This window comes from Candoia aspera, chromosome 4 (assembly GCF_035149785.1).
Source record: "Candoia aspera isolate rCanAsp1 chromosome 4, rCanAsp1.hap2, whole genome shotgun sequence".
Classification (NCBI taxonomy): domain Eukaryota; kingdom Metazoa; phylum Chordata; class Lepidosauria; order Squamata; family Boidae; genus Candoia; species Candoia aspera.
This window is the reverse complement of record NC_086156.1, coordinates 34,695,784-34,722,418: the sequence shown is the minus strand read 5'-3', so window position 1 is coordinate 34,722,418 and position 26,635 is coordinate 34,695,784. Positions and strand designations below refer to the sequence as shown.

General features: G+C 44.9%; 2 protein-coding genes across 8 annotated transcripts in view; both read left to right on the top strand.

Annotated features, from left to right (window-relative positions):
* Positions 1 to 26,635, top strand: part of HOXA3 (homeobox A3) — a 49,881-nt gene that overhangs the window by 20,687 nt on the left and 2,559 nt on the right. For 3 of the 7 annotated variants that reach the window (XM_063303802.1, XM_063303800.1, XM_063303803.1), the window contains 3 exons: positions 6,908 to 7,086; positions 11,932 to 12,013; positions 24,674 to 25,292. In XM_063303802.1, the coding sequence (XP_063159872.1) occupies positions 24,791 to 25,292 (502 nt within the window). In that variant the 5' untranslated portion in view covers positions 6,908 to 7,086; positions 11,932 to 12,013; positions 24,674 to 24,790. Of the gene's footprint in view, positions 1 to 6,907; positions 7,087 to 11,931; positions 12,014 to 15,960; positions 16,381 to 19,826; positions 19,996 to 21,239; positions 21,462 to 22,827; positions 23,453 to 24,673; positions 25,293 to 26,635 lie in introns of those variants that run through there. The other 4 variants (XM_063303801.1, XM_063303805.1, XM_063303804.1 and 1 more) reach the window with 4 other exon arrangements.
* On the top strand, positions 3,081 to 5,363 carry HOXA4 (homeobox A4). The gene is made up of 2 exons (XM_063303809.1): positions 3,081 to 3,763; positions 4,239 to 5,363. Exons 1-2 carry the CDS (start codon positions 3,148 to 3,150, stop codon positions 4,568 to 4,570), a joined length of 948 nt encoding a protein of 315 aa, XP_063159879.1. The 5' UTR covers positions 3,081 to 3,147; the 3' UTR covers positions 4,571 to 5,363.

The window sequence follows — 26,635 nt, the reverse complement described above, 5'->3', positions numbered from 1 at the left end:
ATTGGGGCGGGGGGCGTGCGAACGGCCACAGGAGAGATAATCCTCGGTGGTCTTGGCCCGGCTCTTGTTTATGATAGGGAAACCGCCGAGACGAGGAACAGGCCCATCTCTGGAGCCTGAGAGAATCGCCTGAAAAACAGGCGGCGGCTGATCGGCTTTGGTCACCTTGGAGATTTACGGCCACAGAACTCCACAGCTCTCTCGTTTCTGTGGAGCTAAGCAAAAGGAGGCACCCAGTGGAAGACAGTGCAGGGAAGAGAATCGGGAGCGCTAATCCTAAGCAGCCCCTGGGACGTTCTCGACTGGTCATACTCAGCAGACAGAAAGAAGGTACCTGCTTTCCATGCTTTGTTGTTGTTGTTGTTGTTGTTATTATTGAAGGAAGCTGTTTTCCAATAATTCTTGTCGCCCTCATACGCGGGGGGGGGGGTTTCTTTCAATAGAAACCGCTACTGCTTAGGGGTGCTCCTTGTAACTGCAGACTTGCTGCGTTCCAGCTTGAGCCACAAACGGGGCCTTAACCATGTCGACTCAGCCCAAGCGCTTGTAGCTGTTTGTACCGATAAAATATTGAACCGCCCCCGCCACCCCGCGTGGCGACGTCCACACTTCCTCCCCACCCCCATTTAAACCACAAACCAGGAGTGGAGGCTGTTGGATTAAAAAAAAAAAAAAAAACCTTCCCTGTGGGATCCCCCGGTTGGGACTCCCGCGTTGCCTGCAAGAGCTTTATGGCCTGCCCCAAGGAGATGACATCCGATTGCCTTCCACGGATAGAGAGGATGGAACATGCCAGAGAAAGCGCTTCATAGAAGGTCTACTGGAGATGATAAAGGGAAATTGCCGTGCCCATTAATAGAGAGGGAATATTTCTGATATTAGCTAGAAACCTGGGCAGTGATTTTATAGGTCAGAGCTAGCACGTTAAAGAAAAGGGCAGCAGGGAAAGGGCTGCGGTGGGTGATAGAAAATGCAACAAAGAAATTATTATTATTATTATTATTATTATTATTATTATTATTATTATTAAACACCTCTTAATGGAAGAATAAACTCCCATTAAGAGCTGCCCCCACCCCTGCCTAAAGAGAGCTGGTTACAGGATTTTAATTTAGAAGCAATCATTATCCTTTTCCACATATAGATCATGGAAGGTTAATAATATAATCACAGCAATCCACATTTGCAGTGAAATAACCAGAGTGATTCTGATGTTCTACAGATTAAGAAATCTGATGAAAACAATGTCAAACTGGAAGGTAGACAAAAGGGTGGAGCACAAGTTATCCATGAGATAATATTTTAAAATGCTGCTTTTTAATGATACGCTTTTTGCGGTATAACCCTATACCTGTCCATTTAGGAGAAGCTCCCATGGAGTTCACTGATTAATTCCAAAGGAAATAGCCATAGGGTCGGTTCCCTATTGTAACGAAAAAGGAACAAGGCCTCTCTCTGTGCTTATGAGTGTGTTAAACAGATTTAAAACATCCTAGTTTAGGCAGTTGCTTCCATATTGTTTTGTTTTGTTAAGGGACCCATTTTCAACAGTAATAGCAGAGATCAAAATTTTTTCTCTCATCTGAAGACAACAGTTTTGACATTTGTGAAAGGTGACAAGGCATTCAGCTTTTCTTTAAAATCACTAGGTTTGGAGATATGGAAAGTCATCAAGGAAAACAGGGTTTCGGGTAATTTCCTGAATTTCTATGCTTCTTTATTAATTCTTGCAGGAATGTTATGACTTCATCCTTTTTAATTGCTCCTCTAATTTACTGGATTTCTGTTTGTTTGTTTGTTTTGTCTATCAGCGTTCATTTCATATCTGCATCCCTAGGTAATGATCTGCCACTCCATATTTGTCAAGGGATGCTGGGTTTTTAAAATAACCAAATTACAGTAAAAAAAAAAAAAGCATATCTGAAAGCCCTGGAGAAGTATCTGAAGGAAACAAATAGCTCCTTGCAATTAGCTGACATTTGTTTCTTAGGATCAAATGAATTCATTGATTGCTCTGCTACCATTCCTTATCCTTTATTAATATTCAAACATTCACTGAATACACCATGCTCTGTAAGATATTCTTTATGTTTCAGAAAGACCTGAGTTTCACATCTTTAGCTGACTTGACTGCCCTTTCAAAAAGGGGCAGGGGAAGTGGAGAGAAGATACAGGGAAAAATCTTTGGCTCCTGTCATAATACTCAGTCCTTAATTGCTTTGCTGGCACAGTTGTGCCTCCTGGAAAACCAACTTCTGCAGAACGAATTTTGCACTAATACCAAAAATCCACCCATATGATTTATAATATAGATCACCTTTGACTCCCTTCTCTTGATCGGATACGGGGTTTGAAATCTCCAAGCCAACTCTTAGTTGGTGGAATTCTTCCTTGTATTTCTCCCTAAAAATTATAAAAACAGGAAAGGGGCATTCTAGAGATTATGGCTCGAGTTTCCATAAGGAAACCTTGTGGACCCTTGAAGGGTAACCAATTTGCAATCAAGTGAACTGTGATTCAGGAAAAGCTCCTGAGCTAATAAATTGGGCCACCTTTCAGAAGCCACAAAACTCTTGGCGGCTGCCATTTGCAGAATCCATCTTGGGTGACCCTCTTAAAACTTAAATACAGATCTGTTGCTGTTTTCGGGGAGGGGTGAAGAACCAGGAACGCCGAATTAGGAGGTCCTTCCTTCCTTCCACGTTTTACCGGATAAAGTCGGACCAGATTCCTTCTTCCCTGCGAGGGGAAGAGGAACACAGGCCATCCTGGGCTTCCTCGGCAAATCTTCCTTCCATTTCCTGATCCGGGCTCTGTCAACCGCATAGCAATTGGCCCTGCCGGTCAGGTGGTGGGGGTGGCAGCGGTATGTGTCTGTATACGTGTGTATGTGTATGTGCGCATCCGAGCCCGCGCGTGTGCTTCATGCTTTTTGGGTGGGAATTCGAGAGGGAGGGGGGAGTGGAGGCCCAAACTTTGGCGGCAGGCGCTTGACAACAGCGGCGGGAGGGGGGGGAGAGAAGAGGAGGAGGGAGAGAGGAAGGGAGGGAAGGAAGGAAGGAGGAAGGGGGAGGAGGGGAGGGGCCTCCTCGAGCCCAGAAAAACGACAACGCGAGAAAAATTAGTATTTTTGCACTTCACAAATTAATGACCATGAGTTCGTTTTTGATAAACTCCAACTACATCGAACCCAAGTTCCCTCCTTGCGAAGAATACTCACAGCTCGGCGGCGGCGGCGGCGGGAACAACTACCACCATCCTCACTCCCACCACCACCCTCACCCCCACCCCCATCATCCGCAGCAACAGCAGAAACTACAGCAGCAGCACCTGCGCCAGCCTCTTCCCGATTTCTACCAGCGGCCGGGCAGAGAGCCGGGATACCAGCCGCCCCCGCAGCCCCCAGAAGCACGGTACGCCACGCAGCCTCCCCACTACCCTGAGTCGCCTTATAGCTACAGCAGCCTCAGCGGCCCTCCGGGGCAAGAGCAGCCAGCTCCCGGAGCCTCGCCACCCCCTTCTGCGCCGCTGCCGCCGGCTTCTTCGGCTCCTGCCCGGAAGGGCCATCAGGTGGCCCCCCAGCCCCTGCTCCAAGGCCACGGCCCACCACCTCAGCCCCAGCAGCGTCCGTGCGAAGCGGCTCTAGGGACAGCTTCCGGGGGGAGTCCCGGCTGCCCCCTTTTGCCGGACAAGAGCGCGCCCGGCCTGAAGGGGAAGGAGCCGGTGGTGTACCCCTGGATGAAGAAGATCCACGTGAGCACGGGTGAGTTGGCCTCCAGGGAGGCTGGGGACAGAGTGCGCGCGGCGAGGTCCAGGAGGCTGGGCTAGGGCTGGACTCGGATTCTGGTTCACGCGGGATGGAGCATTTCCTAGTTTTAAAGCGACACCCGGAAAGAAGGGCAGCGAGAACCCCTTTTGTATGCGGGGCCCTTGAGCGAGAGATTTACGAGACACCAAACTGTTAGGGCACTAATTATGGCTCCCATAAATTCAATAGCCCTGGCAGTGGCTCTGGGCCGAATGTCTTTGAAGCTTTCCTTGAATCCAAACGCCCGCCCGTCACCATTTTTATTGACCCCCAGTTGTCCCCTCTTGTCAAGAGCCTGTGAAACCTTTTCTTCCCATTTTAAAAAGGAGCCCAGCGTTGAATTTATGATACAATAATGATAACGTTCCCTTGCCTTCTTCTTTTGTGCATCTGGGTGTGTGCGCGTGTGCCTGCGTGTGTGGACGCTCAGTCAACCCCAGTTACAATGGAGGGGAGCCCAAAAGGTCTCGGACTGCCTACACGAGACAGCAAGTCCTGGAGCTGGAGAAGGAGTTCCATTTTAACCGCTACCTGACCAGGAGGCGACGCATCGAGATCGCGCACACGCTGTGTCTCTCTGAGCGGCAGGTCAAGATCTGGTTTCAGAACCGGAGGATGAAGTGGAAGAAGGACCACAAACTGCCCAACACCAAGATGCGCTCCTCCAACTCTTCTGGCCTGCACCAGCCCACCAAAGCCCCAGCCCAGCATCACCCACCGCCCCCCAGGAGCAGGGCCACCTCAAACTCAGCCTCGCTCTGACGGGCCCCGACTCACACAGGGAGGGACACCACCGCCCCTACCTGTTCTCGCCTCTTCTTTTTCCTTTTGGCCTGGAGACCAAGCAATTGCATCATCCGTGCAGAAAAGAGCCGGTGTGTTCAAGCCAAAAAGTAAATAAGCTCTGGACAGTGTTGATCCTCTGTAAATATGTCCTTCTTCTGCCCTCCATGTTCTTTTTTTTAATTTATGGAAGACTGCCTGCACCATATAATGAGTTGTGGATGGACCCAATGCTTAAAAACCACCCTTTGTATAGATGTTTGAAGGCAACAGAATGTTGATAAGTGACTTTGTGAGACTTGTGTAAATCCTAGGCTTGTGTTGTTTTGTGGAATGTTTGTTCCAGGACTCTGGGATAGAGGCAGAAGTAAACCCATCTGATTTCACTGAAGTCATTTGGAAATTAGGGGAGGAGGACACTCAGCGACCAACCAGTCTCATCCCTAACTGGCTGACAAAAGGTGTTTTCCATGTACCAAGAGTAATATTTTTTTAAGTGTAGTTCTTACTCCACTTGTGACATGTTAGTCTCCCTAATGTTGCATTTATTATTATTTTTAAGAAAAATGCACCAGTATTGATATAAAAGCTCAGCCTATATTCATGTCATGTCACAGTCCAAGTCTATGAACAATATGTGAACTCTATATGTACGCATTTGTGAAAGTGTGACATGTGTGTGTGTATATATATATATATAAATATATAAATATAATGTCCAGTGCTGTTAATAAAGAATATACTGTACACAAATAAAATTAAAAGCACTAGACACACTGCCAGAAGCGTGCATTTGCCAAGATCTGGGCTTTGGTTGATATGCTGTAGTGCCTTTTATTTAAACATGTAGATATATTGGAGTGTCTAATGTACATACACAGGGGTAGGGTTTGCCATTAGCTGGTAAAGGCTGAGTCTTAGTATTCTAGCTGAATAGCATCATTTGGGATCAACAGCCCAGTCCAAAACAGATTTGATGGAAGGAAGTCACGCTGATTTCCAGGTCATTGGTTTTCACACAGCACCTGAGCCTTAGGCCCCTATGAACCCAAGGAGGTGGAAGCAAGTCCTATTGAAATACACTGGACTAGGGTGGAGATTATGGGTTAAGCAGGCTGTCTGTAAGGTACCCAACTTGTGGCATGCATCTTCTTAAGCAGGCAACTGCATTTAACTGTGACACCTATGGGTACCCACCCATCATGCAAAAACAATTCAATCTTTTTCCATTCTTGTTCAGAGGCTTCGTCTTTTGTGTGTATATCACTATTCCTTGCTCTATGCAATCAGGAATAGAGACTACAACTGGTTAAATACACTGGAGGGAATGATTAATATTATTGCTATTATTATTACACAGCCATGCTTTACATCATATTGCAACTGTATCTTCCTTTGTTCATTTGTTAGTGGTAGCAACTTTTCTTCCAGTTTTAATAATACACCATTTCTTGGGGACTATAATAAACTGGAATCCTTGATGCTAAATAATGCAGAGAGAAAGAGAGAGAGAGAGAAGGGGGAAAAGGCTGTGGGACCAGGAAGATGGTCTTGCTATAACAGTTTTATGTCTGATTCTTTAAATGGTTTGATTGTGCAATGGGCACATGAAAAATCTCTAGCTTAAAGATAACTTGAGGTCCTATTCTAAGTGGCAAAACACATTTGGGCCTTAATTGCCATCTAGAAAAAGAGTCTGCTGGTGGGTGGCAAATATATATGGTGTAATTAAACTTAATTCTTTTTTTGTTAAATAGCTTTCACTGGTAGACTGGCCTTTGCAGAGTTCTCAGGGAAGAAGTGGCAAAATTTAACTCAAATATATGAGGATTCTTTTGAGCTGGGGAGGTGTCACAATATTGACAGCATTAAAATGTCAATATTGATATGGAAAATAAATTCCAGACCAAACAGAACAGCCAAAACTGGGTTTCTCTTAAAACTTGAAAAATTGCCTGGCCTGAATTCTTCAATGAAATAAAAGAGAATAGGACAGAAGACATGGAGATTTCTCTCCTTCCCCTTTATCCTGAGTGTCTTTGTCTAAAGTCTTTGTTCGGCATGAAGATTTTATTTCTGCTAATTTACAGAAACTTCCAAATTAAGAGGAATCTCAAGATGTTTAATCAACTACATAAGCAGAAGCTTATGGATCCTCTTTTACTTCCGTGGTCTTATGCTGGATGCCCCCTTTCCCTCCCCCGTCTTTCCCCATATTTTTTTTAAAAAGCTGAAATGAAATCACCCTGAAAATAGCAATTTTACTGGGAATCATTAATCACGTCCTACAATAAATACTTCTTTGTAATTCAACAGCAATTCTGAAAGGCATTCTCTTGGAAAAGGTCTGCGAAGACACGAAGGATTTTCTTGGGGAAAATGTGTTCATGTATAAAAGACACAGTCGCTTGGCTGTGCCCCGAAAGTGTATACTTTCTGGGTGGAGTATCGAACACGGGCGGAAAAATACATATGGCCGATTGTCATCGTTCAAGGTAATTTTTAAAAATTATTCTATGGATTTTTTCTCATTTTTTCTTAAGCATGTAGTTGCACTTGGGTATGGGGGTGGGCTTGGGGGGGGGAGGCTGTGTTGTTATAGGTTAGTGCCCTGGATTTCTACCTTAGATGGCCTAATTAATGTTACAACCATTCCAAAAACTACAGGGTAGGAGTTTAAACCCTACTATTGTCCTGCCTGCACCAGAGCAATGAGGAGAGTTCACCAAAAGGACAAATTTTCTATCCCATTAATTGTTTTTTTTTAAAAGAAGCAGACTGACCCATCAAACCCTTGACCTTTAAAGGCAGTATTCTTTCTAATCTGCCTCTCGGACCTAAATATGCTTCTCTTTCTTGGTCTGCTCCACCTCTCTCTCTCACACACATACAGTCACACATCTTTGCCCTGTTATAAAGGAAGCGGATTCTAAAATTGACTGTTTCTTTATGTTGCAGATAGGCGAGAGAGAGGGAGGGAGGGAGGGAGGGAGGGAGGGAGGGAGTGCAAGCAACCCCCACCCCCCAAAACAGTCCAACATAAGCCTGGTGCTCCCACACAAGCCAGAGCAGGGTGAGGAGGCTGTTCTTCCTCCCCACTCCAATTTGTGGTATGCACCCGGAGGTTTGTTTATTTTTGTTTTGCTTTGTTTAATCACTGCTTGTGGAATTCATTCCTGGCTATGCAGGCTCTAGAAGGATGGCCTGCCATTTTAGTCAGCAGCCACAAGAAGATTAGGGTACTTGGCATGGCTGGCGGGAGGGAGGGAGGAGGGAGAGGATGGGAAGAGGAGAAGAAGGCTGAGCGTTTCCAGGGTTTACTGCTGGAGGTTGTTTGCTGACGCCTCCACCTTCCAAGCAAGAATGAAGGTGTAGACTGATAGAAGTACAGCCATCTCTTTTCTGGCTTTCTACTCTTGCCATCTTGTTTGCCCCCCACCCCACCCCACCCCACCCCTTTTGACCTTCTTTCAGTCCTGGACTGATCCCCCCCCCCCCCCATTTCTTCTCACTCCACCACTCCTGGTCCATTGGCTGGGATTGCAGAGCTGGCCTGAGGTGGGATTCCCCCATTCCTCTCCCTAAATAAAAATTAAAGAAAAGTGCTCTTTTGTTTGCTTAGCTTGCTCCCTACAGAAATATACAAAACGATCAATATCATCACAGTGACACCATTACACGAAGCAACCTTAGTGTGAACCAACTGGAAGACCAATAAACAGAACTAGGGAGCTTTCCCATGCGATTTATGACAGGCACAGAAGATTATGTTTCCGACTGTCAAAAGGAGTCCTCTGCACTACTTTTCCTCTACATTTGCACTGCAAGAGAGAGGAATGGAGGGAGGACAGCTGATAGGGAAGTTCTAACTCAGCCTTCCCACCCTGGTGCCCTCCAGATTTTCTTGATCCCAGCTTCCTTGTTGAGAGGTGCCCGGTTATGGAAAGCTTTTTTAGCCCTTCACAAATACAGCTTCTGCAAAAATTTGACTATCCTTAAGAAGGTGAATGGGTTAAACAGGAATGGGTAGCGAAGATGACACTACTTTTAAGCAGTGTGGAATTTTGCAGATTTGTTTGAGCTGGCCACCTGCAAAGGCATCTAATGCTCTTCTCATTCCATAAGGAGCCTTCAGACAATGGATAGGAGGCCACTTCTCTTAAGCTCATACTTGGATCACAGTTGAACCTGCTGGCCACCAACAGGCCAAAACTAACTTAGTCTCCTTCCTGATAGGGATTTGGCACAAAAGAACCAGACTGTGCTAAAATCCAGCTGAATTCAGTGGGATGGATCCTGACTAAATTAGTCATATTTAGTTCCAAATTACATGAGGGAGACATTGATTGACTTGCCCCATTAACTTCAATTGGACCTGAGTGCAGTTAAAGCCATTTCCACTCTACTGATTCTAGCATCTTCTAGCATCATCCAGCCATGCTGTAATGACAGTATGCCTGTTCTCATTAATGATACTAGCAGAGTGATGGCTTGAAATGGCCTAAGGCCACAATCCTATACTCACCTACTTAAGCCTGAACTTAGAGGAACTTGACTTGGCTCCTGGCAAGTAAGAATAACTCTGCTGTAATTTAGTCCAGCTCCAGCCCAATGAGGCTTAGTTGCAATCTGGGTGGTTGTTACCTGCTGGCCAAAGCTTTTCATACCTTCCATATCACGTTTCAGTGGAGTGTTGGCATTCCACAGTGTTCTCTCTGGATTTGACCAAAGGCGGAGGCATTTCCCTCCCTAGAGGGGTGCCATGTTCCTGCAGGCTGCACAGTTAATCTGAATTTCATCACCCTCTGTATCATTCAAAGAAATACCGATAAAAAGGGGATTATGAAGCGCTTGATAGCCTTTCTTTTAAGAGCTTGGCTATCTGGTACTCCTATCATCAACACTTCTGCCCGGTGTCTTGGCTGAGATAAAAAGCTGGGCTTCCAATTATGCCCCTACCTGCTACTGACAATACAAATTCGAATCCCAGTGACGGGTGGGGTAGGGTTGCCTGTTTCATTCCCCCCGAGTTTGACTCTCCCCCCACCTCCTCCCCGCGTTATTGATGTCCAAACGACCTCCTCGAAAACTGAAAAACTGTCAGAAAGCGGAGAGATTATAAGGGCTCCGTAAGCAAAGGAAAAGCTTCTGCTAGGATAGATAAAGGTGTTGCCTCTGTTCCCGGAGTATTGAAATTTTAATCTGAAAAGGGGGGCGGGGGGAAAGGGGAGAAGAGAAGGACGTCACGTGACCGGTTAAATAATTAATGCCGGTCTCCAGCTATGAATCGGTGGCCGTCAGTTCTCACTGGTCGAAATGATTCTTTCCGAAGTGAAGGGCAACTTCCTCTTTCTTACCCTCAACTCTTCCACCCCCAATCTTCTCGTTAAAAAACAAACCCAAACCCGCAACCTTTCTGATGTATCTTTGCAAGAGTCCTTAAACTTCTTAAGCAAGCAATAAGGGGGAATGAGGAGGTTTGGTAAGTACGTAGGGGCCAGTCGTGCGCCTTGATCGCCGTTCATTGTTTGCGCTGGCTTGCTTTGTAGGGCAGTTTTACGAAAGGCTTAAATCTCGCTGATAAACGGCTTTGGTGGTCAGTTCTGCCGTCCGGGCGATTCACCCTCCGCCTAGGCGAAGCTGAGTTGATAACGTGCTTCTGGCCCTCATTCCCCCTGGGGAAGGTTGCCTGCCCCCGCTCGGGAGGGCGGTTTTTGGTGACTGATTTTAAATTTTCCAGGGCTTCATAAATCACCGGCTTCTCCATCAGGGCCAAACAAGAAACGGGAGATTGGGCAGCATGCATCGTGAGAAAGGGAAAGGAGATGCGGGTGGGTGGTAGTCCACTTCGAAGTCAGGGAGGGAGGCGTTCTTCCTGACTCTTAGTTAAACCGAGCGATTTTCTACCGAGTGAAAATATCGCGATTAAGGGTCGACTTTGGGATAACAAGAAGTGCTTATCTTCGGGTAAGAGCCCCGGGCCTACTTTGCAGCTTTTGAGGTGGAAAGAAGTCTCCTTCCAACCGCTCTGGCAGTCTAAAATCCCACTATGGGACCCTTAGTCACTCTCCAATACACGCAGTTTCTGAAAGGCAGGGTGCATATTTAATAATAAATAAATGCGCGCAGGGAAAGAGGGTTCAACCCAATCATGGCAACTGAGATCAACTCTGATGGTTTTACAAGGCGATGCTTGCTTATTTATTTAAAGGAGATAATGGAAAAGTGGCAGAAATGGGGGGGGCGGGAAAATATTGTAGTAGCCGTGAGCACCCTCAGTTTTTGAGGGGACATCTGACACAACCCACCTGCAGTTCCAGAAAGCAAGGCTCTTGTTCAGGCAAAAAAATAAACCACGCAGCAAACGGTTATGGCTGCTTTTCTCTTTCTCAATGGCTGTTTAGCACCAAAGATGAAATTATGCTACTCATTAACAAACCTTGCCTCTATCAAAGGACCCCAATTTACCAAACTCCAGATTCTGTGGGGCAAAGTTCTCCCCAGATGGAAAAGAGATTTTTTTTAAATTTGGGAAGAGGTTCCTCCGACCAGAAGACAGAGCAATACACAACACTCATTTTTACTAGCCATGTGAAGAAGGATCAGTATATGTCTTTTAAAACCTGGTGATGATACAACCAGAGGATTGGAGGAAAAGAAGGGACAAGCCACTCTTTATTATTACAAAAGGCTTGAAGAAAACTTACTATCAAGGTCAACATTATCCACAGACACTCATTTTACTAAGGGACCACCAGAAGACACATACAGGATTATTTTATCTCCCCTGCTCCCAACTTCCCACTTTGTTGTTGTTGTTGTTGTTGTTGTTGTTGTTGTTGTTGTTACTGTTCTTGATTCTGAATCAACTTGAGACAATATTACATTGTTCATTGCTGGTAGATCAGGCCCCAATAGCCAAGGATGCATTCATGTTTGATAATGGTAGAGGGTTTTTTTTAGCCATTTTAAACAAAGATGAACTTTGCCAGTAGTACCTCATGTCTTTATTTGATTAAATGATGCTAAACAATGATTTCCCAGAGACTTAAAAATGCATGTTTCTCATAAGAAGTATATACAAAAAAGCAGAGCTCACTACATACCAAGCTATCTTTCAGTTTCATTCCACGCTATTGCAAAAGGCATTATTATTATTATCCATTTCATTTTACTAATGTTTATGCTGCTCTAAGACCAGAATATTGATTTGATTTTACTAATTTTGTATCTTTTAAAGTTGCTAAACAGTCCTGTCTCTTCTCTTCACTTGAAATTAATACCTATAGCCTCAATAATGTTTTATTTTTAGTTAGCTGTTGCCTGTTCTTTGTTTATAGCACTCTGGGACACCGGAAAAAACGACATAAAGGAATATACAATCTGGAAACAATTCTGTCCCATGGTTGGAAGCACGAGGAGGTAAGGACCTTGCTGGTGGAGGTGGGAGGAAATGAAATCTCTTGCCCAAGAGTTTAAAATAGTTTCGCGTTGCAGAGAAGAGGACTCGGTTTGCCAGTGCTTGTCGGAGAGGTTGCTGCGAGTTTGGGGTTTGATAAATAGCTAAATCGGTTGGAATTTTCTTCACTGCGGTCTATTCATCTTTCTTGGTCCGTGAATGCCCGTCTTGTTAAACAAAGAAATACACAGAGCCTAGTAAGAACAGTTCTCTGAGTGCCATTCAAATCAGGCAGCCTTGCACACCGGCTGGAAAGCGCCAAAGCAGCAAGGGTGTTACTGGATATGCATTGGGGGTGGGTGTCAAGATATAAGACTAAGTTGATGATTAAAAGGGTTACACCGATGGACTGTTTATTGCTCTGGAGAGTGTTTTTCTTCCGTGGTTCTCCAAGGTGTCTCGTAATTTTAGAGTGTTTGGGGTTTGTAGAGGGGAGAATAAACACACTTTTAGAATTAAAAAAAAAAAGTGGGAATATTACCAAGGAGTGCTGGTAACTCCAAGGAATGTGGAGGATCACTTTTACTTTTTAAAATTCCTTGGAAAGCCTCCGGTCTATACACTGCCGAAGGTGAAAATGGAATAATTGAAAACTATTCATTGCAATCTACTTTTGAGGTTAAAGTTTGAGCTCTCATTTCATTCAAAGCTCTGCCGTTTTTAAAAAAAAAAAAAAAGATTGTTCTACCAGGATTACAGACTGAAGTATGTGGATAGTTATTTGATTTTTCTGCTAAAATTACTCAGATCTGAGGCTGAATTAGGTCGGTACCTGTTAAAAGGCAGCCATAAATTACAAGGGTTTGTCGTGCTGATACATAAGAGACTGTTCAAGTTCTTCCTTTTAAAGAAGCCCTAGAATCTTGGGTCTTGGCTGTTTCAGAACAAAATATTATATTTCACATTTCAAAGTATTTAGAAAGGGGGAAATTAAAGATGTTTATTACTTAAGTGCTTGAGATTCAATACACATTATTCCAGACATAACTTTAAATGTTCTAACTTAACCTTGTAACAGATCCTATTTATGTATTTATTTATTTGCACAAAATTTATTCTTCCCACATTTCTCTAATAGGAAAATACTCTATCTGAATAAGTGCAGTTAGATAATAGGAGTCAAGATGTATGTCTTCCAGGACTGAAACAGATTCTGCAAATGGAACCATAAAAATAAGCAACACACACATACAACCACAGCCACAAACTCTAATATAGAAATCTTGTTTCTTTTCAGGTATAAATGTTAAAGTAAAAGTTAAAACAAAAACAAGAACCAGCCTCACACACTACTCATATTATATGTGTAAAATTTTAACGCTGACGTTAAAAAAAAAGAAATTTATTGTAAATTGGCATCTGACTATTCCTCAGAGCTAACTGAATTCACCATAAAAAGATACGTTTCCCCCCCCAATTATGTGGAATTGGAAGCATGGTTAGTGAGAAGAAAAACCCACTTGTTTCTGAGGCTTCACTATTGTGGATGTTTACTTGACAGAAAGTCCCACTGAAATCAGTAGGACTTATCTCATAGTTAATATGGTTATGATCACTCTTGGTTGCTTTAGCTCACATAGAGGTGAGGAATCCATCATGCTTGGATCCAAAAATCGTAACCATTTATTTGGAAAGCAGTGACCAAGGACATCAGTGCCTTCCTTCCTTTTCTTCCAAAGAACCTTGTTTGAGATCTCAGCTCCAATCTGTTTCTTGTTTCTCCAGCCTGGATTCTGTGGCTGTATGCACAAGTTTATCTTCACCCCATCTAAATCCCAAAATAAAATGTAACTTTGTTGGCTCTCCCAAAGTGTTCAAACTTCCAGCTCCTTGAGGTGCAGAAAAACATCATGGGGAATTTCTGCCAGCAAGACAAAAAACTAGGCTGCCAGGAAGTTAACTTTTTTTTTAATGGAGTCATACACATCTCCAGTGAGTACTGGAGTTAATAGTTCAACAGCAGTTTTCACATTAACTCAACACCAAGAAAGATCTTCAAAGAAAAGAGATCTTTGAAAAGGAAAGGAAGCGGCACTAGGTAGGCCTCTAAGGTGAAGTTGCACCCCAAATTTAGGATGATCATGATTGCTTTTGTGATTTCTTTCAGCTTTTGACTCCATGCAAAAACTTTTGCTTGTGACCAAGGAAGGTTTGCTGTTTTCCATGAAGCCATTAATTTCAGCTTCATTGTTGCCCCAAAAGTTATGAGGATCTCTTTTGACTGGGTAGAAACATTCCCTTAAATAACACATGAAACCCTCCTGAGCAGAAAGTTGCTCTTGGTAACAGCTTACCTTTTGCCAGTAGAACTCTGAATGGGCCATCATGGTTGAGTTGTAGAAAACTACAAAGCTAGCTTTTAAGGTTGTAAAAATGCACTGTAAATGATGGCAGTCTTAGACAACAGTCAAAGGGTTGAGTTCTGCTTTTTTGAAGCCTTAATCCTAGGCACACTTACCTGAAAACAAAGCTATGAAAGTTGCCTCCAAGGAAAATGTGTTTGAGGGGCATTTTTTTATTGACTTCAGTTAGTTTGGGTCTGCAGCTTTCCGAAGTGTGATTCTATACTGGTTTACACAGCAGTAAATGAAACTTACTCCCAAGTAAATGTGCATAGAATTGCAGCATTGTAGACTTTTGCTCTCTTTTTAAGACAGTCCATTGTTATTAAAATGCCTATTGATACTTTAAAAATATGTTCCTTAAGAGTCAGTGAAGCTGAATAGCCAGTCTTAGAGTGCTCTGACAAATTGAACAAACTTTATTGAATCCATGCGCTTCCACCTTGTTGTTGAACATGTTTTTTCTGGTGTAACACACTTAAAATTAGGTTAAAGTTGAAGGAACAAGTCTGCTCATAATCAGACCATAAGCTGGTGGAGGGTGTAGATTTCATCTTCTCACACATTATAAATTCATAACAAAGAGAGGGACTAGAAAGAGGGAGAAACAGCTGGGGGGGGGGAGCATTGAAAGAAGCAGGCGGCAGTGAGCTGATTCTCACGGACTAGTTGAGAGGAAATCACTTCGTAAATGCAAAATTGGAGAAGGTATTCTGGATTAGAACTACCAAAGTGGGCCTGACAGTAGAACTAGCTTGTCTCTTCATTAAAACGATTCAACATCTCCTTGGTTAGAAGGCACTATGAAAATGAACTGTGCAGGAGTAAAAACTTTTAGATCCGCCTAAAGCTGAAGATCATTTCTTAGGTTCACTCAGAGGACTTCTGTGAGCTTCCTCTTCCTCTTCTTCCCCCCACCCCCGAAGTTCTCCATCCCTGGACAGTTATATCATTATTTTGTCTTAAACATTTCATCGCTCAAGAACCCTGTAATTTTGCACATCACTCAAGTACTTGCATAGGAAATGCGTAAGTGCAGGTTGAACAAGAAGGTCCCCAAAGTGTTGGTGAAATTCAGAACCACCACCCAGCAGGCAGACGCTCTCCTCCTCCTCCTGGGCCATTAACAAGGACAGCAGTCCAGTAGTTTCTACCAGAAGGTCCTTTGTCAGGTAATTGCAAGTCTTTGGGGTCCCCACAACAACTCTGCTGTTCCGTGTGGGTGTTGAGCAAGCCCCATTCAAAAGGCATACAGAAGAGGCTGTGGGATGGCTGATGGTCCTCCTAATTTCGCAGATGAAGTTCATCTGCTTTGTGCTGGGTGCCCTTTCCCCCCACCTCCGAAGGGTCGCCAAAGAGGTTTCCTCCTAAAGGGCACTTGATTAGCCTGTCGGTTCCACGTAATCACGCCCTATGAAAGTAATTCTTCTTACCTTCCCTCTAAAACTTACGTGAAAAAAAATCTTAATGTGTGGGTTGGGAGGATAATAATAAACGTCTCCAGCTCATGGTTTTCCCCCTCCCTCTTCTTAAATGCCCTTGCTTAAAGCTTAAGAGGAAAGAAGGGAAAGCAAACACATGCTCTCTCGCGCACACACTCACACGCGCGCACGTACACACATACACCAGAGGCTCGCGCTTCCAACCCTGGTTCCTTCAGCGATTCCCGATTTCAAATAAAAGGATTTAAGTTGACGTATGACCACGTGAGCACATAATACAGCGCATTATTGTGCCATTTGGAGTGGAGACCCGGACTGGCTTCGCCTGCGATTACGCTTCCCCAGTTTCGGTTCAGAGCAAGGACTGCTTTCTATTATCCACCGCCGATCCCCCCCCCTCGCCCCCCAGCGCTACGCTCACCCTCGGACAGCCTCCGTTTGGGCTACCGCACTGGATCCTGATGGAAAGGTTGTTGCCCGGCTGTTAGGACGAAATGCTTCGTTAAAAAAAAAGGGGGAGAGAGAGAGGATGGATTTTACTTTAAGGTATTTCCGCTGATTGTTCCTTGCGCGCGCGCGACTTCTGGCGGGGCGAGGCAAGGCGAAAGTCAGGGGGAAAGGCTTGGGGGGGATACGGGCAGCCGTTCACTTCGGCTTCGTCTTTGTTTCCCTGGGCTTGTGGGGTTGGGAGAGGGAGCCTTGCAACGAGCAGAGAACAGCACCCCCCACCGCCTCCGGCCCCGTACTCGGAAAGGTTTAAGGTTCCTGTGGGCTGTTCCAGACTGGTTTTTTGGCTGAACGATATAGGGGTTCCTTTTAAAAACCGACAGATGGAGGAAGAAGAGAGACTCCTTAGGCGCTGTTTGTCTCTTAGTGCTTATTATATTCTTCAGATTCATGTGTGTTTTGAGCAATATCAGGAGACTGTGATCCGAGTCAGATATTAAGGGTCTTTCTTTCTTTCTTTCTTTCTCTTTCTTTCTTTCTTTCTTTCTTTCTTTCTTTCTTTCTTTCTTTCTTTCTTTCTTTCTTTCTTTCTTTCTTATTCTAGACTGCAGTTGGATGTATATGCAATTCAGCTGCCATTTTATTTATGATGCATGCTGATACTTTTGTTTACGGGTGGCCCACTTAGCCTGTGCTGGGAAAACCTTTACCAAGCTCGCCTGGAAGCGAGGTGTGCCTCCCCCACCCCCTTCCGCTTGCACCTTCGCCCTTCTCTCAGAGAATGGAGGAAAAGCGTCCATCCATCTGTGCGCCATGATAATCAATGAGACTCTTTGCTGGGCGTACTTGCTGGAGCAGGACGCTGGAAAGCAGAAGCAGATGCGTGCATTCCTCTCTTCCCTAAAGGTCTGCATTGGCTAACACTAATTCCTAACCAGTTGTTCGTTCTGTATTATGGAGGGAAATGCCCCCTAAATAGAATGGGGAGAGGGCACGAAAGCCCTCCTTGTGTTATACGAGGGGACAAATGTTAGATAAAATTGCATCCACCACTGAGTCCCAGCACTGCAAAAGGTCAGAGTGCTGACTGTTGATTTATGTTGCCAGTGGGCTGGGGGCAGTGTGCTCGCCTCCACTCTGCTATGCTTTCCCCCTCCTTTTATTGGCAGTTGCAGTTATTCAATTTAGGATTAGACTTTAGGTACATAAAGATTGGAAGTATCAAGAATAAAACTTTCTTTACCAAAATGGTATGGATATTTAATAGCAGAATGTGTGTGACTGCATCTCTCTCTCTGTATATATGTGTATATGAGAGAGACATACGTGCATATACATGTGAGTGTCTGTTTGTGTAAATTAGCTCTCCTTTTCTGATCTGCTAAACAAGCAGGTCCCCAGCATATCTGTGCAAAATAAACCATTCATAGGCCTTCACTATGTATCTATCTCTGTGTATCTGTGTTTGTGTGTAACTAAACAGAACTGTTTGGCAATCCATAATAATATTTAAAAGTAGCTTTTTCAGAGGCGGGAGGGAAAATTAGATTTCAAATAGGCCAGACCCAGCTGGGAAAAAAGGGGGGAAGCGTTAATTTTGGCTCAATTATTTTGTCATCATTTTGTATGATTTATGGCCCAGTTCTGGAGGATTTTGACCCAGTTAAAACAGTCATAAATAATGGTTCCCAATCCTGAGACCAACGTGTGTTTGTGTTCAGGAGTTAAAAAGGGAACAGAGTTGAGTAAATAGAAATCCAAGTATCAATGGTAGTGATATGATAAACAATATTAGAGACATGTTTATTCATCAGATTTAGAGCCTACCTTCCAGGGCTGAGATTTTAAACGCTGTTCACTTCAGGAAGTGAGTCCCATAAAATTAATGATAATAACTTCCAGGGAAAGAGTTTGTAGATTGGAAGTGTTAAGTGCCCTGCAGTTTAAAAATCTAGGATCATATTTCTCTTATTATTGAACAATCTTTCCAGTACTTTCTTGTCCCACTTATGGAGTTTTGAATTATTTTATCTCTACACACACCCACGTGCACTTTCTAATAAGGCATGCTGAGATCTTTTTTCCTATTTGCTGAGCTGTTTGGGAAACTTGTCGATAATTTTTTTCCTTAGAGAGAAAACGTTCATTTCCAAACTTTGCTGTGTAAATGCAAGGTAGCTTTTCTTTGTTTGTGAGGAGCAAGCCTCTTCCCTACCTTGCTTAAGGGCTTCCAGAATGAGGGGTCCTTGAGCCCTTTGGATTTATGCTGCTTTAGGTCCAGTTGCATAAATCCAAACAGAGTTTGGCTTTTTAGATGGCAACAAGGGAGGGGAGATTAAATTAATGCAAAGGTACCTGTATAGTGTGGTGGTAAAGAGGGAGAAACCCGAGAATGAGGAAAAAAGATTTCTGACGCTCCAGTAGAGCTAAGGAAAGAGACAAAGAAGAGGGGATCGGTTATAGAGACCATAAAGCTAATAAACGGGAGGAGGAAAAGAACACTGGTGCCTATTAATTGGGTTACTTTTATTGGAATATTCAGGTGTTAAATTCTCCCTTTTCTTTAAATCTGTATTTGCCTTCAAGGGGAAGAATCTTAATATCTGCTCTTCAGGCACCATCCTAACGAAATATTCTCGGAATCCGGCAAGGTGGACAAAACACACAGCCGGCTATTGCCTGCGTGATTTTTGTGAATTTTTGTGACTTCAGGGGAAGACGCGCAACGGGTTGAACATCCAGTTTTCTTCCCAAATTCTCTCCGGACAGAACTTCCTTTCCCCTGTTCTGCCCAGAGGGTGGGTTTTCTTTTCCTTTTGTGGAGGGGTGGCAAAAGGTGGTGGTGGGGGAGAGAAGGGTCGCATCAGCAGTTTCCAGAAGAAAAGTGTAGGGCTGATCATTGACAAAAGCGCGTTTTCTTCCACGCCACTGTCAAGCGGGAGGTGGTAGCAAAACGGCTGACCGGTGAATTTTGGTCCCTGCTGTCCCCCCTCCTACGCAGCAGCTCAGCTTTCCGCCTTTCATGTGGAGCACTCGCAATATGCTCTGAGGAGCAAGTGTTTTCTGTTGGGGAGCTCTGTTTACAGCTTGGGCACATGAAGCCATAAATCTTGCCTCGCCATAAATGACAAAAACCATTGGTATGCATAACAGGCCACCACGGACTGAAAGTACGTGTGTATGTGTTTGTGCGTGCGTGTATAAATCTCCGCTTTCCCCTGTTCTGCTTTGTTTGGGGTTTAAGGTGACAGTGCAATTTCAAGACGCTTCTTTGTATTTTCCACACCTTTGGTAACGAAGGCCTGTCAAAATCGCACCTCGGCTCTTATTCCAAACTGCCTTTGAAGGCCCTGCGCGCCAACTGGCTGATTTTCTGGGGCAGTTTAAAGCCTCGCTCTCCAGGTCCGAAAGCGTTTTTTGTTGTTGTTTCTTTTTTGCTTTTGTCTTGTTTTGTTTTGTCTCTATCCACCTCCACCCCCGCGCGTGGGGGGTGGTTATTGGAAACGTGAAACATTCTACTTACTGATGTTATTTTAAACCTCACACTACTTGGGCAGGAGAATGGCTGGAAAGTGCAGGAAGGGAAAGAGGAGGGGGAAAGGAGAAGTGGAGAAAAGAAAGGCGAAAATAACCTAACACACACACACGAGGAGGAAGAGACAAAAAACAAGGAAAACTAAAGTTACCAAAACAGCGGCGCTGATCAGCATGGCCGTGAGTATTTTGTTAAATAATGCGGATTAAATCACGGGAGAAGTAGGCATGAAGTGACAGACTAAATCCTTAACCCGGTTGTACTTCAGAAAGTCTTGATACCCTTCAGCTGAGAAATTAGGTCTCCCCGTTTTCAAATAGACATTTGCTCCTCCGAAATATTCCTGGGGATGAAGACTGGCAATTAGATCCTAGCCTTTATTTACCGTGGCTTTAGCTACCTTTAGTTACGTAGCGTTTAGTTACCTTTACTTGGAACTAGGCACTTTAATAATTACTGAAGTCCCTTTTGTCCCACCGGCTTGGAAGGAGACAGGCAAGTTTATTTCACTGACTCTCTAACCGGGCGGTTCTTTCTAAGAGTAATTTTTAATTTCCTCTGAACTCGGAGGAGGCAGATTCTCTTTCCTATATATTAGCTGGTCGTTTTGTATACGAATGGTTGTGCTGTTTCCTCGATGGTGTGTATGTGAATGTTTGCCTAGGGGAAGGGCAACCGGAGAAGGGGGAAATGGGCATCTAACTGTGGTCACCAATCTAGAAAGCTAGTACCCTTTCATCAACCCGAAATGTCATTGTTTTAATCTTCTCTTTGAAGGCGCTGTAGAGTTTGCCCTGGATGGTAGACAGATCAGAAGTCCACGCATTATTGTGTGTGCTGGGGGTGGTGAGGGTGGGTGTTTATCCATATGTGGCATAACTTCCAGATTTCAACCCACGCCTCCCCCCACCCAGAATTCTCTATATTATTCACCAAGCTGTTGCCCTACTGGTGTGTGAAACATGTGTGTGTGTGTGTGTACACACACACAAGCACACACACACCCTCAAGGGTCTGGGGAGAGCGATGGCCTTTTTGTGAGCATCCTTTGTCTTGATTAGCATAATTTTCCTGGCCTCTAATGCCTCCCTGGCCCTCCACTCTTTCACTCCCTCTTTCTTCCCACTCCCTCCATTCCATCTCGCCCACCCCCACCTCTCCTGCCTGCCCCGGACTTCCCGAGGCAGCTGCCTCCTTTCTCCCAACTAACGCCCCCTTGGGCGTGCAAGGTTGCATAGGCAGCCCTCTGGCTTTTCCGAGCGATCCGGTCCAGGGGAGAGTTTGTCCGGGGGGTAGCGGGCACGACTCTCGTTCGGCGGCCCAGGGGGTGAGTTGGGGGGCGTGGAGGTCGGGCCGGAGCGAGGTAAGGACAGGGCTCTCCCTCCATGGGAGGCAAGCCGAAGAAAGATCTTCTTGGGTGTCCCCTCCTGATGGAGGCAGGGCTCCTCCCGTTCTGAGTCGTGGGCTCATCCTGGCAGAGATGGCTTGAGCCGGTCCCATCCCGGAGGAGCTGAAGACACTTAGTGGTCGGGGTGGAGGGGGTGAAGTGAAAGGGGGAGAGGCTGATCCCCGGGCTGGCAGGGAACGACTGTCGCCGAGCCTCCAAAGACCAATGCTAGCTTCCTCCTCAGTCGTCAGAATTAAGGTAAGCAAGCCCCAAATACGCGGCTATCAGTGGTGAACGCCGGAGTTTATGTCCTGGTTGATTTATGACCAGAGACTTAAATCTCGGTTCAAGAAGAGTTCACAGGCTGGAGCTTCCTTCCAGGCAGTGACGGATAGACCCTTGCACGTCGAGTTCAGGCCGGGTGCCCCTCTCCCCTCCACTTTTCTTTATCTGGCAGGAAATCTCGGGCTGCCGAGAGGAGGCCAGCAGCGGGGAAGTGGGTGGGGAATGTGAACGGGTCCCCCGCGTGGACCACGACTTTCCAGGAGGGGTGGGTGGAAGGGGAGACCAGACAAGCGCAGAGAAAAAGGCTCCAGAGCTGTAGTCTGGTCTGCCAGCCAGTTCAAGAGGGCACTGAGGCTTCGGGGTCCAGCCCGATCGCTTTCCGCAGGAACTCCAGAAACTCCTGTGCAAGCACCGCTTTTCCTGCCGGGTGGATCGGGCCAGTGTGGTGGTGATTCGAAGGCTGGATTCTTTGTGTGGGCATTGGTGGGTGGGAGTCAGTCTTTCCACGAATGCTTTGCATTGCTTCTGAGGTTTTAGGAGAAAACCTCTCCATCGGAATATTTTATTCCCAAGCACCGATCTCGGTTCTTTTTTAGTTACTCCCAAAGTATTCCTGAGCCAAAGCTGCCATCCTATGCAGGCTTCCCAGAGAGTCAGCCCCACTGGCTATGATGGGACTTCCTTCTCAGTTGAACAAGCGTGAGATTGGGCTGGAAGGTTGTAATCCTGGCCATGGACACATGAATAACGTTCCCTTGAATTCAGGGGGAGCGGATTTTGGAATAAACCTGCATCAAGTCAGGCGTTATGAAAAACCTGAGGCATCAACTGCAGGATGGCAAGACAAGTGTTACTAGATACGCGACACTTTGAAGTCACTGGGTTTGGGGACAAACTTTTTGGTGACTGAATAGTGCTTCTATATGTTTCCCTTCACTGGCTGCTTCTTGTGTTCTCCTACACCTGCATTCTCTTGAAACAAGCATGTACCTTTGGTGAAATAATTCAGTATAAGGTGTGATCCTGTGCATTGATGGTTTTTTTCCTACTGACTTTAAACAGGAGCTATTTTGCATGCTTCGGGCACATTGTCGTGAACTGTTTTTTGCTTGCACTGACTATCCGCAAGCAGGAAGGGGGTTGTGCGACTGCCTCACCCCAAAGTCTCTTTTGCTCATTCTTCCCTACTTGTAAGAGTTCTTTCTCACAAAGGGCAGAAGAACAAGTTTTTAAAAGTGGAATAGCATGGAAAGATATTAAACCAACCACAGGGAAGTGGCCATCATCTTACTGTTTCACTGAGTTCAAACAAATGAACAACGTTCCCAACTTGCCAAAAAAAAAAAAAAGGAAAAAAGTGATAGAAGTTGGAAACTAGGAAGAAATATTAGGAAAGAGACAGCAACACTCAAGCTCCCCAGTCCGATTCAAAATAAAGTTCTGGAGTTTTAAGTCAATTTACTTCCAAACCAGATAAAATCAGTTCCCACCAAATCTAAACTGCTGCTGAAGTTCATCTTCTATATTTTTCAATTCAGGTTGTTCATAATAACTTCTAAAAGACTTGATCGTCATTTTTAAAAGCAAGACAAAAAAAAAGAGAGCTTCACCCTCTATCCAAAGGAAGCTGCCATCTGCAAGAGGTTTATTAAATTAATCTGTCTCATGTGCCTTGTTCCTAAAGAAACTTGGGTGAACTGAAATGCAAACTCCTGCAATTAATTTGAGTATGCCTGTGAGATGATAGTGTATAATGTTTCCCTCCAGCAAGATACCCTGGCAGGCTACTGTTTTGACTGGAAGCCTGAGCTGAGAATGTTTCTGAGAATATGAGGACCTCAGAGAAAAGGTGCGGAAGTGATAAGTTTATAATGGGTGGTTCAGCTGGTCTGTAAAAAGTTCTTCAATTGCAGATAAGGAGTCCTCTGAAAGCCCCCCTCCCCCAGCTGATTCTGCTCAGACAGGTAAACATTGTTGAGTGAACAAAAAAGATTTGCCTGGGTTGTAAGAGTGTTTGTGGTTTTGTGCACCCATTCGTCTCTCTGCATCCAAATGACCCCCATACATCAAATGACATTGCAGTCTCAGAGACAGAACCTATTATGGCTGAGTTAGGAGGAAGGTTCAAGCTGTGGTCATGGAGATGGACATCAGCGGGTGTGTCTTTCCCCAGATATTTGTGGGTATAATTCATGAAGAGGGGAAAGGGAAAGATGATGATGATGGTGATGGTGATGATGTCAGCCAGGTTTGATACACCCTCAAATAATTAGGACGAGGTCCTGCAAGACCACAAGCAACCAAAGGGACAGGCCTGAAACTTCCCCCAAAGGAGAGCTAGCTGGAAGATCATTTCCAACTGTTACGTTTGCTACATGTGGAGACTATTGGATGACAGAGGCCAGATTTGTGTCCCTGTCTAAAGTGGCAGCAGTTAAAGCTAATTTATGCACAGGAAGTTGGCTGATTATTAAACAGAGAAGGCTCGGGATATCCCCAGCCACTGTGCAGTTTCATCACACGAGGGCCATTATGGGTTGCATTTATCAAATCCTTTGGTTTCCTAGCCAACATTTCACGAGTTTGAACCCCTCCAGCGCTGGATTGTTGAGTCACCCTTCGTGGTGAGCGTTAGAGATGCATGTATTGATTTTTCTTTAAAAGACATTGTATCCAACCCTTTAAGTAAGCTAGGGCAAGATTTTTCTTTTCTTTCAACAAATAAGGGAAGCAGCATGCTATTTCTCGAAAGGAAAGCCTAAGCGATGCCTCAACGCCCTCCATAGTTTTAAATCGAATGTGGAAAACAATCTGCTCCAGCTCTTTCTTATCTGAGGGCCATTTATTGCAGGGATCGATCAGAGCCCTTTTTATGGGAGAAACGATAAAACAGCAGTTCTCGGCCTGCGTGGGGATGTGGGTGTGTGCGTGGTTAGGACTCACCCAATTCCACCTCCTCTTAGATCTGTAAACCACACAATCTGGGCTGCCAGTAAATCTCTGCAGATCTCTCTCTCTTTCTCTCCCCGCTCCTCCTATCGAAATTCTCTTCGCCTCCAGGCCAAGTCATGCTGCTAAATATTGCTGACCACTTTTTCTGTTATGGCTTTCATGTCACTTAGCTATTGAAAGTAAGATGGATTTGTACTATTTCTCCACTCTCCTGTGCTTTCCCTACACCCTAGGTCTACCAGGAGAGGCCATTGGAGGAGAAACGTCACGTGACAGAGGGGTGCCAATGTTATTCTTTAAGGGTGTCAAGACCCTGTCAGTTTGTGAAATAAATATTGGGAAACAACGAAATGCAAAAAGCGACCTACTACGACAGCTCTGCGATCTATGGCGGCTATCCCTACCAAGGAGCAAATGGTTTCGCTTACAATGCTAGTCAGCAGCAATATCCTCCACCTTCTGCTTCAGCGCTGGTGGAAACTGAGTACCATCGACCTGCATGCTCTTTGCAGTCCCCCGGCGGCGGCGCCAACAGCACCGTGTCCCACCACAAGGCCAATGAAATCAGCGAAATCAGCGAGAGTTGTATGAGGACCATCACCGGCCAGTCTCTCCCGCCCCCAGTCCTTGCAGAGCAGCCCCAGCAACAGCCTCTGACCCAACAGGCACCCCCACCGCGCCCTCCTCCACCCCCCTCTGTATCACCACCTCAAAATGCCACCACCAACCCAACCCCGGCCAACGCCACCAAGAGCTCCATCTTGAACTCGCCCACCATGTCCAAACAAATCTTTCCCTGGATGAAAGAGTCACGGCAAAACACCAAGCAGAAAAACAGCGGCTCCAGCTCAGGTAATGGAACTGGGGAGGGTTGGCTGGAGAAAGCAGGAGGGTCCAGTACTTACTAGCACAAGCAGCTGATCCACCACCACCAAAGTCCAGCCAAACTTCTTGGGAGCCCTGCCTGCCAAGCATTTCATGGTGTCAGGAAAGAGATGGAAATTTCCCCAGCTATTTCATTGGGAAACTGAACCTGCACAATCTCTTGAGATCACAGGCATTATTTTATTTCAGTTGTGCATACACACACACACACACACATCTCCAGAGAGTGGGGTGATGAGAGGCTCCAGTTTGCTTTATGGTGATCTCTGTTCAACTCTGATAAAGGAATGTGAAGTTCCTTTGCTTCTCTTTTCAAGCTTGGACGCCTGTTAGAATCATCTTCAGCATTCCATACTCCAGCCTCTCCTCCCCCTTTGGCAGCTATTAAACCAGAGCCAGATATGTACAAGTCCCTGGCCTGTCTTCCACCAGTGTTAGGACTTTTTTTGGCCTGATTCTATTCCAGCAATAAGCCAGTGACCTACTCCTGCTGAAGTGTAATGAGAATAAAATAGCTCATCATGATCTTCAGTCAAGATCAATGCTTTGTTTGATATTCATAACCTCCTTTGATTTTTAGCTCACAGACTGGCAACCTTGTAAGAGTGGGAACAAAGCTTAGGCTTCTTTAGCACTCTGCAGGCAGGTCCATAAATACATTATGGGTGGATTATAGTGTTTATCAACAGTGTTATTACATAAGTAAACCCAAATCGATGAGAAAAGTATTAGCGTCCTTCTCCCCAGGCATTTGGCTTCTACTTACCACTTCCTTCCACAATTTATCTTGGGCTGAGAAAGTAGATTCAAAACATTTTTTGCAAATGTTTTCCTCAATGCATTTCTAATGCTCTTACAGTGGAAAATCAACCTAGGCAGGCTTTATTATTCAATGTATTCAGTGCTCTATGCTTTATATTTATCTACATATATATTATGTAGTTTAGAAAACCAGCTTGAACCCATATATCTATTCAATTAGAACACTAGGAGTAGCTGTTTCAGCCTAAATGCTTGTATTCGGAAATAACTACCTTTCCGGTAGATATGCTTCAGACTGCAGCCTTATCTCGTTAAGTTCAATGGCTGGAAGCTTAAGTACATAAATTAAGCTTAAGCACATAAACCTTGAAAGAACAATTTATACACTTCTAACCCCCACCCCCCCAATCAGATTTGAGAGTAGCGTCAGCAGTGGTATCTTCACTAATATATTGTGCAGAAAAATCCAGGGCATTTTTGAAAACATCTCAGTATTCTCCCTCCCTGCAGGCACAGGGCAATTAAGTAAATAAATATAAACCGTCTTA

Excerpts from the sequence above, each read along its gene's own strand:
- HOXA4 (XM_063303809.1), top strand. The coding sequence starts at position 3,148 with ATGACCATGAGTTCGTTTTTGATAAACTCCAACTACATCGAACCCAAG. Across the intron at positions 3,764-4,238 it reads GAAGATCCACGTGAGCACGG|TCAACCCCAGTTACAATGGA; the intron begins GTGAGTTGGCCT and ends GTGGACGCTCAG.